The sequence below is a fragment of the Varroa jacobsoni genome, unplaced genomic scaffold (assembly GCF_002532875.2).
Source record: "Varroa jacobsoni isolate VJ856 unplaced genomic scaffold, vjacob_1.0 scaffold_1256, whole genome shotgun sequence".
Lineage (NCBI taxonomy): Eukaryota > Metazoa > Arthropoda > Arachnida > Mesostigmata > Varroidae > Varroa > Varroa jacobsoni.
The window spans coordinates 9,506-24,680 of record NW_019214158.1 but is presented as its reverse complement, the minus strand read 5'-3'; the positions used below and the strand labels follow the sequence as shown (position 1 = coordinate 24,680).

General features: G+C 44.7%; 1 protein-coding gene across 1 annotated transcript in view; it reads left to right on the top strand.

Annotated features, from left to right (window-relative positions):
- Nucleotides 1–5,901: 5,901 nt before the first annotated feature.
- LOC111268092 (bromodomain-containing protein 2) overlaps nt 5,902–15,175 on the top strand; it is a gene marked incomplete at its 3' end in the record, with an annotated part of 16,735 nt that continues 7,461 nt past the window's right edge. The window contains 4 exon segments of the mRNA XM_022846825.2: nt 5,902–6,239; nt 9,317–11,972; nt 12,191–12,433; nt 12,627–12,779. Coding sequence (XP_022702560.1) covers nt 9,503–11,972; nt 12,191–12,433; nt 12,627–12,779 — 2,866 coding nt within the window.

Genomic DNA, 15,175 nt, shown 5'->3' with positions numbered 1-15,175 from the left:
CCGGCAGAGAGTCCTAGGTTTGCTTTGTAGTGCTATGGACAGTTTTTTGGTCATTTATTCGATGAAGTTAACAGCGTAGATTAGGAGTGTGTTGCTTGTTTGCCGTCAAGAAAACATGTAAAAACAAAAAACATATATTTCTCATTTGATCGAATTTATTAAGTTTTTATACAATTAATGATTAAAATTCGTTGAAAAGCTATTTTTGTTGATTTATGTATGAGTTATCTATCTGTCCAGCTTTTTCTAGCCATGCTATTTAAACTTCGGTAATTAGTATTTATTGATCCATCTTATATTTTTAAATACGCATTTTTTTTTTGTATAAATTTATGGAAAATATGCGTGTGCGGATGATTCGTTACGACAATGTAAATCTTCGCAAACACGCGTTAAATATTGCAATATTCAGAACATAAGAAGGTCTGTTATACATGCAACGTATCCTTTGCTCGCCTGCTTTTTTTTTGTTTGCTGTATTATGTTGCATGTGTGCTCTACTTCCTCTGATTTTATTTTATCCTTAATATTTATTTATTATTTTATCCGTTCTATATTTTCTAGCTTGATCAATACAGCTGCTGCTAAGATGAACCTCAGTTTGATAGCATGATAGTCATGTAGTTGTTTTAGAGCGACGTTGACGGGGTGACAGCCGACTGGTCCTTTCGCTGACAAAACCTGAAAGACGAAAAGTGCTGGCCAACTCTTTCCACAGACCTATCCTACACTAAATGGATCTTTGCACAACTTACAACTTATGATGACTTATAAATCTGCTACTGTAAGGACGCGTGATGATGCATCAATAATGCTATGGCGTTTTTCACGAATTAGGACAGTGTCTACAGTAATTTACGACAGAGTAACTTGAGGAGAATTTTTTCTTGACGTCATTAGAAATCCAGTAACAAAGTCGTAGATTAGTTCCCTCCATTTAACGGGTATGTTTAAAGAAATCCGCTCTTTGATAATATCGATGAGAATCGGGTAGAACATGGGTAAATTCGAATATTCATAATTCCATTGCAAATACATACACACAGATATATATGCGTGTGTGTGTTTGTAATGGAACTATTTATATAGCATATTAATATATAGAGTAGTTAATTAATATATAGAGTAGCGTAGTGTGTATCTGGAACGCAAATAATGTGCGAAATCAATTAGGGCAACATCAGTATTCGAAATCATTGGAATTAAATTACACTCCCATGAGGTACATGCCAATCCGAACGGCAAATTTTCGGATACACACTTAGATTATATAGGTGGTTGACGTTGACGTGTTACCAAAACGTACATTCATAGATATATAATTAATGACAAGAGATTGCTATCCTTGTACCTTTCTTCGTCGCCATACGCCTTTTTTCGCCACCTCCCTCCATTGCTTCCGTCACAGATTCGACTTATTTTATCGTCCCTGGATATTTTACCTGTGTGATCTACCACAGTTGTCAGTGGTAATTGTGCTACAGAACACCTTTCTCAGTGCATTTTCCAATAGGTTAATATGTAGATATTACTGCAAAATATTAGGCTGCTATTAGCGAATCCGGCAGATTTTGAAATTGAATGATTTTTGAACTAGCCAGGCTAGAATGATGATTTGACCTAACATGTGTTAGGGATGCTTTATTTTTTACACACTTTTTTCAACGGTCTAGCAATTTCTGGACAGCCACATGCCTATGATTATACGATGTTCGCGTTCCCATCTATAACCCACCTATGATTTCCCGAAGTACAGCAGTAATGGGGTATACTTAACCATAACATGCCCCTTTTGAAGCATGAAAGGCTCCGTAATCACACTGATTCGACAGAGTAAACGGGTCGAAACCAGTGCTGGATATACTTTTGTTCATTCCAGCAAGTTACTGAGGCATGGCGATGAGGGCTGGCGCTGTCATTAAGTAACCGAACTGCAACATACTGTCGATTGCCATTCCAACGGTCCATGAATATTTTGAAGGAGTCGAGATAACGAGCTGCATGTACTGTTTAATTTTTGACGAGTGTCTAACTAAACATTTAAAATTACTCGTTAGCAGATGCCCCTGAGGTTTACTCCGAACTCACTCGACATTGCCACCGAATTCGATTTCTTCTCGAAGCGACGTCCGGCTGGCGGTTAATGTTGAACGACGCTTTGTTTATAACCACCGTAAGCTCCAGGCGGCTTTTTTACGGACTACTGTTCCGCATATTTTGCGTGGAATACAACGCACAGATTTCCAACTCCTCCGGAGTCAACTCTCAGGATTCAATTTTTTATTTAGTTTCCGCGTCTTCAGTAACACGTTACTTGTAAAATGCCAGTTTTGGCCAAAAGAGCCCTTAGATTCCCTGCTCTGAATGGGTGAAATGCGTTTTCGATAACGGCAATCGGTTCTTGATTTCCGGGTCCCAACATCTGGTTGTTTCCTCGCTAGTTTTCAACGCTCCGTCCTCTGTTTGTAAAGCGTTTGTACCATTCGCGCCTTCGCTGAAGACCTTTTTGCCTAACATCCTTATCAATCTTCAATTCATTTTCGCAGCGCTGTAACCTTTGAGGCTTGACCGTTGGCAGTTGGTCCTCAGAGTAAAAAGACTCCTTTCTTTCTAACTCATCTTTCTTGGAGTAAACTCAACCGGCTTTTATTCAAAAGTAGAACATTTGAATATTCACAAATCGAATTTCGTCTTGTAGTAGTCGGCTAGTGGTTCAAAAGTTATTTAACTTCAATGCCCATCGAACTAAATTCGTTTGCAATAGACGAACATAGTATGTAGTCGAAGTGAATTCAGCAATATTGGATTAGTGTGAAGATATAAAATGCTCATCTAATGCTGTTGGTTTCTACATCTTTGGCCATTTGATATTTCACTATCATCCGAAAGTTCAATGATAATGATGAATGCTCGTAAGTAAATTTACCCAAAATGAGCATGCTTCCCAGCATATAGAACAGCCTATTCGGAAATCCCATTTCGTTCGTGGGACGTTGTCTATTGAAGTGTGTCATACCCGTAATGTTTGCTAATAAATACAAAAACATGCGCTTTTAACCTCGATACCGGGCGTAGGCACATTTCGTGTCGTGCTGGAAACTGTCCGTCTAAAGCACTACCAGACTTGAAACTTTATGGTAGTTCGTTTTAACACCGATCGGCGTTAAACGCCATTAAATCGAACGGTGTGCGATTTAATAGCGCTATATAGTAGTACAAACCGCGGCCTTATCAAAAATACCGGATACATGGCCAACAGACAAACGGAACTCTGATAGCCCAAGTCAACGAGAGCACGTTTGTTTCACTCAAAAATATTGCTTGCATGCTTTGAGGTTACAGTCAATGATTTCCCTATGTTAATTTCATACTTTAATCCTCCGCCTTTTTACTTCTTTACACTTGTGTAGGGTATGAAGTAAGCGAAGGATCTTGTCGGCCAGCGCGGTGATCCTACAATCTCCACAGCATAATTTCTTGACCATATTTTTTAAGGAGAATTTTGATTCAACAAATAAACAAGCAGCATTTTCCACATCTGATTTACAGAAGAACCCTGCATGTTTATTCTCACTGAACAATTGCTGAAGTTGGCCAGTGATCGAAGTGCCATAGAATGTTGTGAAAGCATACAGAAATATGGCGTGCAATTTGATCGACACTTCAGAGTTAAATCATTCCTTTCGAAATGAGGGCGATTTTTTAGAGTTTGTAAGCGTCCTCCCGAACTATCGGTGATAGGTTTGGCGTCGTAGCAGTTATATTAGCAATTTACTAGCTCGTCCTCAGGCTACATATATCTAGCAATCAAATGTAAACATTTTGTTTTTAAGAGCGTACTTTTTTAGTCAGGCCAGTATTAACGAAACCAGTTAGATTTTTCACCGAAGAGTGAAATCATAAGCCATGTCTGTATGATATTTGAAAATTCATTATAATAAAATAAATATAAGTACTTTTATACCTTAGTAACGATAATAAGCTCTGCATTTTTTTTGAATAAACTTCTTATTTTAGAATGCCCAAAAAACTCAAAAGTATCCAGACAAGATAATGATTCAATCCGGCGTCCGGCGAAGTAATAAATCGCGCGGATGAAAAGCATACCGAGTGAAGAAAGAAGCTCGCTCCCAACTACTCAACTTATTTCAATGTCTAATGGTACGAGTTAATCTAACGTAATGTTTTACCGTAAATATTAAATGCAAAAATTAAGGCACAACTGAACGACATTGTAAGAAAGTGGTTAAGGTGTCCATTTTTGCTCGTGTCGTGTCTGTAACCTTCGACGAAGCGCGGACCTCGCACTATAATTTTCGCACGCCTGAAACCTCTTCAGTATAAAACTGACCTGGTTCTGTTAAGCTATAGAATAGGCCTAAATAGCCACTCAGACCCAAATCGAGAGCATTCGTTAGGATGACATCAAATATGCCTTTTTTAATGTTGCTTTACTTTTTAGTGAATTTTTAATTCCCTTTGATTTTGATCAAGTACAAAAATTAAAAAGCCAATACATTCAAGGACGTTATTGCTCGGCGTATTATACTCGCCGAATCATTTTATGTAAGCGTTTTTTTTTTTATTTATTTTGACGTACATGGTAACTTTTTGATAGAAAATTCCGTGTTGTACAATATTTCTTTTTATTTCCTTAATTCATCGAAGTTTTAATTTAATGCCCTTTTAGTAAAAAAAAAAACCCTTGAAGCTGCATAAAAAATAAAGCAAGACGAAGATAACAATTATTGTCGATAAATACGTGCTAGATCATTTTCAGCCCACACCAATACCTGATATAACTGTAATTTTGTTAATTTTAACAGAATATAACAATCTATACCAGATAGCCATCATAAAGGCCCATGTATTGCGCGCATCCACCAACCCGCGCATTTTATAATAATAATAATAATATAAACAATAATTAGCAATAATTATAATCAGCTGATAAAGAAGCACAATGTTATCGGTCGGAAACGGTAAGATTGAGAGAAAAGCTCTCTTATGCAACGGGTTACGTTATTATTCGTCAAAAACCCGCAAAAAGTTGGATCGATCCCAAAATCAAATTGAAGCTATGGCACGCACCTACATTGAAAAGCTCTTTGTCTACTTATAACATTGGGAAATACAAATAAATACTACTGGTGCCAAAACAATCACAGCACTTTTGGACAGCCGATCAGTCGACACTCACAATGAACGCATTCAGTAACTGCACATGAGTACTGCGGGCGTCGAGTCCAGTAAGAAAATTGCTTTCTCCGTCCAAATAACTAACAATATGGGCTAAATAGTTATTTTTTTTACACTCTTCTATTTACTCGAATAATGTTTCCTAATGCGTAAACGATGCACAGGAGCTTTGAGGGACCTGTGTTATAACAGATGTACAACCTCTGTCTGACGCGCCAATGTCATAACGTCGCAGGGATCGTTCTGTCAGCCGGCTCGGTGGTCTTTACCCAAGACGGCTCGATTTTGATCATGTACGGACGATAATGTCAACATTTTGCCTTTAAGTACATACTCGTACACTTACTGTGACCAACTTTACCTATGATGGTTATGTTTTTTATTATAATTATCTCAAGTCGGATCATCGATGCAAGGTGGAATCTTCTCCATTAAGCTGATCCGCTCAGTGCTAGTAACCACCGTATAATACCATAATATACAATACAATCGATCCTACGAAGTAAAGCCGCTTGTTCTCTTCCTATGAAGTCGGAATCTCGATTATTATGATTTAGAGCGATTCGAATTCTCCCGCCGCTTAATCTGTCCTGGTGAGCGCTCAGCCTCCACTCCGATCTTTTGCAGAGGGCGTTGCGATCGCCGGTCACATGACCCTGTGTTAGCCAATGGGCGCGTCGCAATGGCTTCCGCTGCGAGCCTGCGAGCGTCTGTGGGGGCCACCAAATGTCCGTTAGACGCTGTCCATGCGAAATACGGTGCTAGCGGCTGAAATCCGGACAAATCATGTGCAAAAAGTGACTCGCCATCATCGAAACGGATCGCCAGGCCAACTGCGAGCCCTGACTTACGGTATGCAAGCACGTACAGGCCGACTTTGGTCAGTTTAAGTGTTAAGAGCGATGGGACGGCCGCCTGGCGTCCACCGGCTTCGGGTTTAAGTAAAATCGCCGAATTCGTCAAAAAATCGTTGGAAATACGTGAAGTGCGTGTGCTGTGCGTGACCGCAGTATCGCCTAGCGTCCAAAGCGTTGAGGACTGTACGTAAGAATCGCGGGATTAAGTGTTGTTTGAGTGCGGCGACGCAGTGCTGTCCCTGTTGTTGGGCGAACAAATAACAGCGAGTTGTGGCAATAGTAGCAGCATCAGCACCACGATCAGAGGAATCTTAGTATTAGATGTTATTATGTTGCTTGCTGCTGCTGCTGCTGTGTGAGTCACTTGCTGCTGTGCTGATGGTGATGTCTGTCTCGACCGTGTCGTGGTGCAGTATAAACGGGGCTCATATTTTTGATGGTGTCTTCATAGCCGTTCGCCGGTAGAATGGACTGCGAACGTTTCACTGCGTGTGCCTGCCATGTCGCTGAACTGTGGCCAACGGCCAAAGGCCAACGACATGGACTTGGCCAATGGCGCCAAAAATCGTCCTAACATTCGGCCCGCCGGCGTCTACCAACCAGCGGCCGTGGCAACATGGCACTAGAGCTAAAGCGTACCATGTATCGCACCCGATGAGTAGTGATCTAGTGTGGCGCCGATCATCTGGCCCCGTTTCTCCTGGCTTTTTTCGGGCAACAACACTCTGATAGTATTGTATTGCTATGTAAACGACGACGGTTAAACCACGTAATCGACTGATGGTCGCCCGATCGTATCCTAGCGGCGTATGAGTGCGTGTCTGTGTGTACGTGTGTATGTGTCTGTCTGTCTGGGTGTGTGTGTGTGTGTCTGTGTATGCATGTCTGTGTCTATACAGTACGTTATAGGAATCGTAAGTTGGTAACTAATAACTCGCTCGCTCGCGAGAAGAAACGGCGTTGGCACGATTCGTTATCCCATTGATTTTTCTACGGTTACTGCTGTTTACTCGAGGCTGAGATTTGCCCTATGTGCGCTTGTAGATGCGTGCGTAAGCGTTTGTGTCTCTGTGTGTGTGTGTGTGTGTGTTGTTTATCACCAAAAAACCCCCCGCCATCACATCTCTTAGGTGTCTGGCTAGCTCAGGCAACAGCAGCAGCAATCGCCGCCGCCGTTACTGCTGATGCTGCCTGCTCTATACGGCCGTTGTTGTGCGTCTATGGGTGCATTAGTACGTCGCCGAGAATTTGAAGGGTCAAGGTACGCTCGTCGGTTGTCATTTTTGGCCGTCTCGTGTGCTGTGTTATGGTGATGGGTGAGCCATTGGGCAGTATGATAGAGGTTGTTGATGGCGCCGTACTGCTCGTTGCCCGTAGCATATGAGAATTGCCCGGAGCATTCTGTCCGTCCCTAGACCCAAACTTACCAGTCTAGCGTTCCTACGGGACAACAATAACAACTACAACAAGCCGCTTAGGCTCGGCCTGAATGCTGTTATACAATGATGAGGATGGTCCTACTGCGAGGTTTCTTCTCTCAAAAATTTACGTTTTAACAGCTGACGATGGTGACATGGGCGTTTTGGCGGGCAACTTGTTTGGCAGCGGTCGCTTAATCGGAAGTTGGCTGGTTTTCTAAAGCTTAGCGCGATGATCAACTGATGCTGCCCTATGAAAGGCTAAATATTAGTTATGACTGGCAGGATTACCGGCACGATTTCGGCGTGTATTAATTACCATCCATTCACAAAAAAGAGCCGCACTGACTAGCAGTTTCATGTTGTGCGTGTAGCATATTTTTCCTCACGATCAATCTTGCAAATGAACGGACTCTCATGAAAGACTACACCTAATCACGAAAAACCGTAGGGCATCGAAAAAAGCCTTGAGATGGACGCCATCACCGAATTGAACAGCTTTGATCTAATTTGGTTTCGGATGCTAATAAGATCTTAAATGCAGCACAGTGGCGGCAACGCGATGGCTGTGCATGCCTGCAGCTATGATGGACGTTTGGGCAGTTAGCGCACGCGGTAATCAGAGACCTAAAGCAAAATATGATTAGGATGAAATGTATATGCATTTCAAGTCAGTTATTATGCTCTCTTAGGTGGTGCGGAATTGAGACGATATCTGTCTCTTAGGGCCAACCCGCTGGATTAGATGGAAAAATCGATAGTAAAAATTAATTACTTTCATGCGTACTAAAATTGATTTTTCAACATGCAGGCGGAACGGCGGCGTTGTACTTGAACATATTACGAAGGGACGATAGAATCGTTAATCTTACGTAATCATCTAACTAATACTGAAAAGGTAGCTCAAGCAGTAAAAACAAGTGACCAACAAAATTGATTACGACATCCTCTGCGACAGCATAAGTTTTATTTCAGTCTTTTCTGAATAAAGTTAGTTATGATTTAAAAATGTGTCGCGCATTTCTTTGCTTTATTTGAGAGCCGCTGTTTTGTACGCCCGCAGAAATGCCGGTTCACTCTCGATTAAACGACATATCTGTACGCACAGTAATGGTTTAAAAATTCTACTTGCTACCCCCCGCTAAATCGGTACGTTACGGTTACATGACTGAAGGCACAGTGATCATAAATGTTCTCAGAAATCCAAAGAGACTTGCAAAATTCTAGAATATTGTCTTGATTTTACTATCTTCTATTGGTTTGAGTTAAAAGCCTACTAATCCATCAACTATTCCCCACCCGTTATCGGCACCTATCCGTTTTGCCTACAATTGGCAAACTATTAGCAAATTGAGACAGTCCATCTCTAGCCATGATATTTGAACCAATTCTATCTGGTGCGTCAGTCGTATCTGAATGCGATATGCTACGCGTTAAATTCGTAAGAATATCAGAAAGCATTTAATCTTTCCTTCGGTTATTCGTAACCAGCCCAACAGATTCGTTCACCACTCACTCGCCCATATTTGCTTTGTAGCAAATTTAGCAAAAGTTTATCCACATACGGAACTTGCGGGACAGAAACCTTATAAACTAACACGCTGTGCGTGCAGTGAAGGTCTTTGCAATCCCATATGTCCCGCTAAGATAGTATTGTTGTTTCGGTAGTAAGTGTTTACACACGAGTAAACCTTTCTGGGCGTGCAACCATAGAATCCAGCTTCAAATCCAATTTTGGGCTAGTTTTTTGGGGGTTTATTTTATTTTTGTTCTTTCTTTTTTAACCTAGAATCTTCTCTTTATCTCTATGCGTGCTGCATGTGTTCGTATCCCCTATTACAGAAGCACAAGGATAGGCCGGGGCGTAAGGCCTTGGCTGGCGAGTATTGACTTGCCCTGTGCCGTCAGCCAGCGCCCGCCAGCCAGCCACGCTGCTGCAGTTGCTGCCGGCGGCAGCGGAGTCGCTGACGACGACGCTGCTGCTGGGAAGACCCTGACCTCAACCTGACAACCTCAACCAGCGTCGTCATGTCGTCGTCAGGGTCTGGGACGCCGGCGGCGGCGGTGGTGGTGGGCGGCGGTGCGGGTGGGGGCGCCGAAGGCGGCGGTGGAGCGGCCGCCGCAAGTGGCGCCCCTCCAGCGCCGCCGCAGCAGCTCCCGTTAGCCATCAGCAACCAGGTCCCTGGCAATGGCGCGTCTGTAACGGCCACTGCTGGTGGAGGCGTCAGTGCTGCGGGAGCCGCCGCCGCTGGCGGCGGTGGAGGCGACCGAGGTGGTGGTGGAGGTGCCGGCGGCGGGGGTGGCGATGAGCCTGATGGTGAGGACCGACCCGAGTGGATGACCCCGGTACGAGGACAAGTGTTCCCGCCGACGGAACCCGGCAATCGGCCGCATCGCAACACCAACCAGTTGCAGTACATGCTCAAGAATGTGATGAAAGCCGTCTGGAAACATAACTTTGCATGGCCATTTCAGAGTCCCGTCGACACGATCAGGCTGAATCTGCCCGACTATTTTCGCATCATTCGACAGCCGATGGATCTGGGCACAATAAAGAAAAGGCTAGAAAGCTGTTACTACAACGATGCTCAAGAATGCATCAATGATTTTAATACGCTCTTTACAAACTGCTATATTTACAATAAGCCGGGCGAGGATGTCGTACTAATGGCGCAATCGCTTGAGAAACTCTTCCTCCAGAAGCTGGCAGAGATGCCGAAACAGGAAATAGAGTTAGCGCTTCCGCCTGTCAAAGGTCAGAAAGGGCCAAAAAAGAAGCCTGGTCCAGTTCCTAGGGCGCTGTTAGCGCAACAAGCTCAGGCCAAGGCCGAGGCAGCTGTTGCCGCACAACCTGCGGCGGACCCGACGGTGCTTCCTCCGGAGCCGGTGGCCCCCGCCGCGCCCCCAGTGTCACAAACGGTGCTGAATGACACCAAAACAATCGTTCCGCTAGCACCTATTGCAGCTCCGGGTGCGACAGACCCCTCAATGCTACCGGGAGCCGTCCCGGTGCACACAACGCCTCCGACGATCCCTGATGTGGGAGTGATGCCGAACAAGGCCAAGAAGGGTGTTAAGCGGAAAGCTGATACGACGACGCCGACTCAGGCGCCCGGTGAGCTGTATACGCCCGCGAGTGGTACCCCACTCGTTGGGAATAGCAGTGCTGGCGGTGGCGGTGGCGATTCGAAGAAGATCTCAACGCGGCGCGAGAGCGGCCGGCCCATCAAGAAGCCCTCAAAGGACCTGCCTGACCAGGCGCAGCAACATAGTAAAGCGAAGCGGGTGAAAATGACGGAGCAGCTGAAGTATTGTAATTCGGTGATTAAAGAACTCTTTGCTAAGAAGCATTCAACGTACGCGTGGCCATTCTATAAAGCCGTCGACGTCGAAGGTCTTGGCTTGCACGACTACTACGAAATAATTAAGCAGCCGATGGATCTCGGTACGGTCAAGTTGAAGATGGAGCGACGAGAGTATCGTACCCCCGACGAGTTCGCCAACGATGTCCGGCTCGTATTTACCAACTGTTACAAATATAACCCGGCCGACCACGAGGTGGTCAAGATGGCACGACGTCTGCAGGATGTGTTTGAAGCTAAAATGGCGCGGATGCCTGACGAGCCTGAACCAACGGCAGTCAGCGACCAAATGTCACCGGACGCGAGCGACTCGGAACCAACGACTGCAGCACGACCAACGCAAGGGCCGCCTGCGCCGGCGACGACAGGTGGCCCCGGAGCTGGCGGCGGCGGTGACGCGTCCGACTCAGACGCGGCAAACAGCGACGATAGCGATGATTCAGCTGATGATAGCGAGGCGGAACGTGAACGCAAACTGCAGTCATTGCAAGAACAGCTACGCCGAATTACTGAACAAATTAGCTCACTCGCGGCCCAGTCTCGTAAGTCTAAAAAGAAGAAGAAAAACAAGGATCGTAGTAGAGGTGAGCATAGAGAACACCATCGCGAACATCGAACTGAGAAGGAGCACCATCGTGAAAGCGGAAAGGGCGCTGGTACAGCTACTAAAGACAATAATAATGCAGGTGGCAAAGGCGGTGACAAGGGCGTATCGCCAAGCAAGCCTGGTAGAGGTAAGCGGGGCGAAGGCCGTGGAGGCACAGCAGCTGCCGCTGCCTCCTCGTCTTTGGGACCGCCTAAGCAGAAGCGAACACGCAAAGACCCGCAGTTGCCAAGTACGTCCGGTCACGGCGCTTTCGACTCCGAGGATGAGGACAGCGCTAAACCAATGTCGTACGACGAAAAGCGCCAGCTATCGCTCGACATCAACAAGTTACCAGGTGACAAGCTTGGCAAAGTTGTACACATTATCCAGTCACGTGAACCCTCGCTGCGGGATTCGAATCCCGATGAGATAGAAATCGACTTTGAGACACTTAAGCCGTCGACTCTACGAGAGCTCGAAAGCTATGTTGCCCAGTGTCTCGCCAAGAACAACGCCAAAAAGCCCCGAAAGCCGTACGGGACTAATAAGCGTAAGTTTTTCACTGTGTTATTATTCTGTGTAACACTGTATCTTATTGCTAAACTTATATTCACTCAACATGTAATAGGCGTGCAAGCATCATTCGAATCTCGACGACATCATACAGACGAATTTAGAGCTACGGTGTGAGGATTTTCGGCGGGCTCCATTTGTATTCGATACACAACGGAATGTTTATCTCCCGTTTGCCGATCTGTCTGATCGCAGGAAAGAGCAAGGAAGAATCGGTCAAGGATAAAAAACAAGAGCTAGAAAAGCGGTTACAGGACGTAAGTGGACAGCTAGCGCCCCCCGGACCTTCGACCGCCAACGCAGCGGGATGCAGTAGCAGCAACAATGTGGCGCATCACGGCGCCAACGCTGCGGGGGGCGCGGCGACAAACCAAGTGGGCCAACCGCACAGCAACGCCGCGCACAAGCCCCCACATAAGGCGGGCGCCGCCAAGAAAGGTTCGTATTACAATAAATGTGACGAGAGAGAGCTATAACGAACAAATTCTATTGAAAAATTGGCTCCCGCTAATCAAAAGATTTTTTTCTGATACAATTGCAATCCTGTTTCGCATACTGTTTGTGCTGGTTGTGGTTTCGTGTGTTCATAGCCGTGCATTTTGTGTTTCGACTGGTTTTTCTCTTATTTTAGAATTGTCAAATATGGAGGCGGGTGCGCCTGCAGCGGTGGGCGGCGGTACCGCGCCTCGGCTCAGCGCCAGTAGTAGTAGTTCGAGTGACAGCGACAGCAGCACGTCCTCGTCGAGCAGCTCGAGCAGCGAAGAGTCCTCTGACTCAGAATCAGGTTAATAATTATACCAACAACAACCACTATCAACAGCAACAACTACAAAAATCTGTGTGACAACTGCATATAGATAGCTCTCACTGAAGAGAAAGAAATAGGGAAAGAAAGATCCCATGAAAGATGCGCCACAGCAACGATCCCGGCAGCGTCCAATAAACATCAACCAAAATAATAGCAATAATTAACAGTTACAGCATTCATAGCATAAAAAACGTGAAAGGAACACCTCAATGTAGATGAACGCCACCATATCGACAGCAGCAACATCAAAAAATTGATACGAGAACAAATCTTAGAGGGAAACTATGACCTATACGCCAGACCATACTGCGGAAAAGACGGTTGCACGACATTTTCCATGTGCCTCAGTCTATTCAAATGCCGATAGTATCTGAGCTGCTTATAAAGTAAAACTCAAAGGAATGCAGGACTCAGTTCTCTGGGCCTGAGTGCTTGCCCATAATGACAATACATGCAACAACAACTGGTACTAATTGAATTGGACTCTCATAATTATTAAGGTTGTTAGAAAAGTATTATTCATATTAACAGTACATCTTCATTAGCAAAAGACTGCCTTGTCGCTGATGCAGTTGTCACTATTTCGCCTGGCGTTGAGGTGTATACTAATTCAATAGTGCAACCGGATCTAAACTTGCAAAAAATTCCTAATCTCCTCCTTATTGGCTGTATCCGGAACGAATAATGCTGTGACGTACGTATGTACATGCACCCTATTCCGAGCTGACATATGCAACTTTGACTAAAATAAAACAGAAAGGCTGAACAAGTTTCAGGTGATCTCCAAATTTTAACTTCGCCACAAACACTAAGTGTGAGCCAGCGTCTGCTTGAGCGCTGAAATGCATAATATTGACAGCATACCGCACATCTAATCACCGCCCAAAAATTAATTGAATAATCACCGGTGCCGCAGGCCGCCGGGCTTTCGTGCGTATGCCAGTCCGACTTTGAGACTCATGATTTCAACGATCTGAGGATCTTTACATCTCGAACGTTGCAGTTTGGTTTCAAAAACGATGAGCCAATAACGATGTCTGTCGCTGTCTTTAGCTAGAGCACTGTCGACAGAGCGTGGATTGCCGACGGGGTTGGGTATAAATGTATGATGTGCTGTAAGCGAGGCAAATACCCTATAAGAGATTAAAGTTTCGTAGGCGCGTCAACCCAGCGACCAGCAAGAAATCCACCCAAGCCGACTGTTTTATCAGCAAGAACTCATCAACTACTACCACTGCGAGCGGGGTCATTTATGATGGACCACTTTGGAAGTAGTTGCCATGGATGCTATAGCCGAAGCTAAAGTCTGCTTTCTATGATGACGCAAACAAGTACCGCATTTGGTACATTTGTATCATTGCGTGTTGTACACTTTAGGGAAATAGAGAAAAAGGCAAGATCGGGGTTCAGAGAGAGAGCAAACAATCGAAATGAGCTTTGACTGCTCTCTGCCACTGGCACATCGCTTGAGCGACGAACTTGAGCCAGAAAAAAATGCTTCTGAAGACACGTAATGCGAAATGACCGATCTCTGTAGAACAAGCCCCAAAACGCGCGGTTCCTGCTACTTAAATTGTTTCTCTTGATAGCGAGAAAAGTGTCGGCCACATCTCTTTTCAGAGCAGCAGTTGCAGCCACCGTTGTTGTAAATCATTATGCTATGCAAGTAAATGCAAAAAGGGACGAATAATACACAACGTCGTCTAAAAATGATAAAAAAAGGTTTTGTCACCTCCCGCGGGGTGAGCGTATATATAATAACGACACGTCATCCTCGCTACGCATCCGACCAACGCACTTGCGAACAATTGCACGCTTGTTCGGATAGAGCTGTACTTCACGACGGGCAAACATTGTGCAAAAACATCACAACGTGTAAACTTGAGCTATCTAATAACAAGTGCGGCACTTTGTCTACTCTGCCGGTTAACCCAGGCCGATAACGCCACAGCCGCTTATTGACAGGCTGCCTGGCGCAAATGCGGATGATAGCAGCACAGGTGATTGTCTAAGTTATATATAATTAATATTATTATGATGATCATTATCAAGAGAAGAAACGAGCTGACAGAAAAGGATTATAGGGATAGAGTCACTTTGTATGTACTTGATCCTTTGTGATTCGCGAATAGGGTAGAGTAAAGGCCGGCAAATGATTTAAAGACGTCGTGCTAACATAATTAAGTCGGTCGGTAGTATCAGTCTATCTATATACAAGTAATTATAATAAAGGTGAGTATTTCACCCTTTTCGCGTCGGCAAGCGATCATTCATTTGAATCGCCACAATCTCTTAAACCCACTTTTTGCTCTTTTCATCCTAGAGCTTTATCATGGCCATCCTTATCATTGAAATCGAAATAGAGTTTGGAT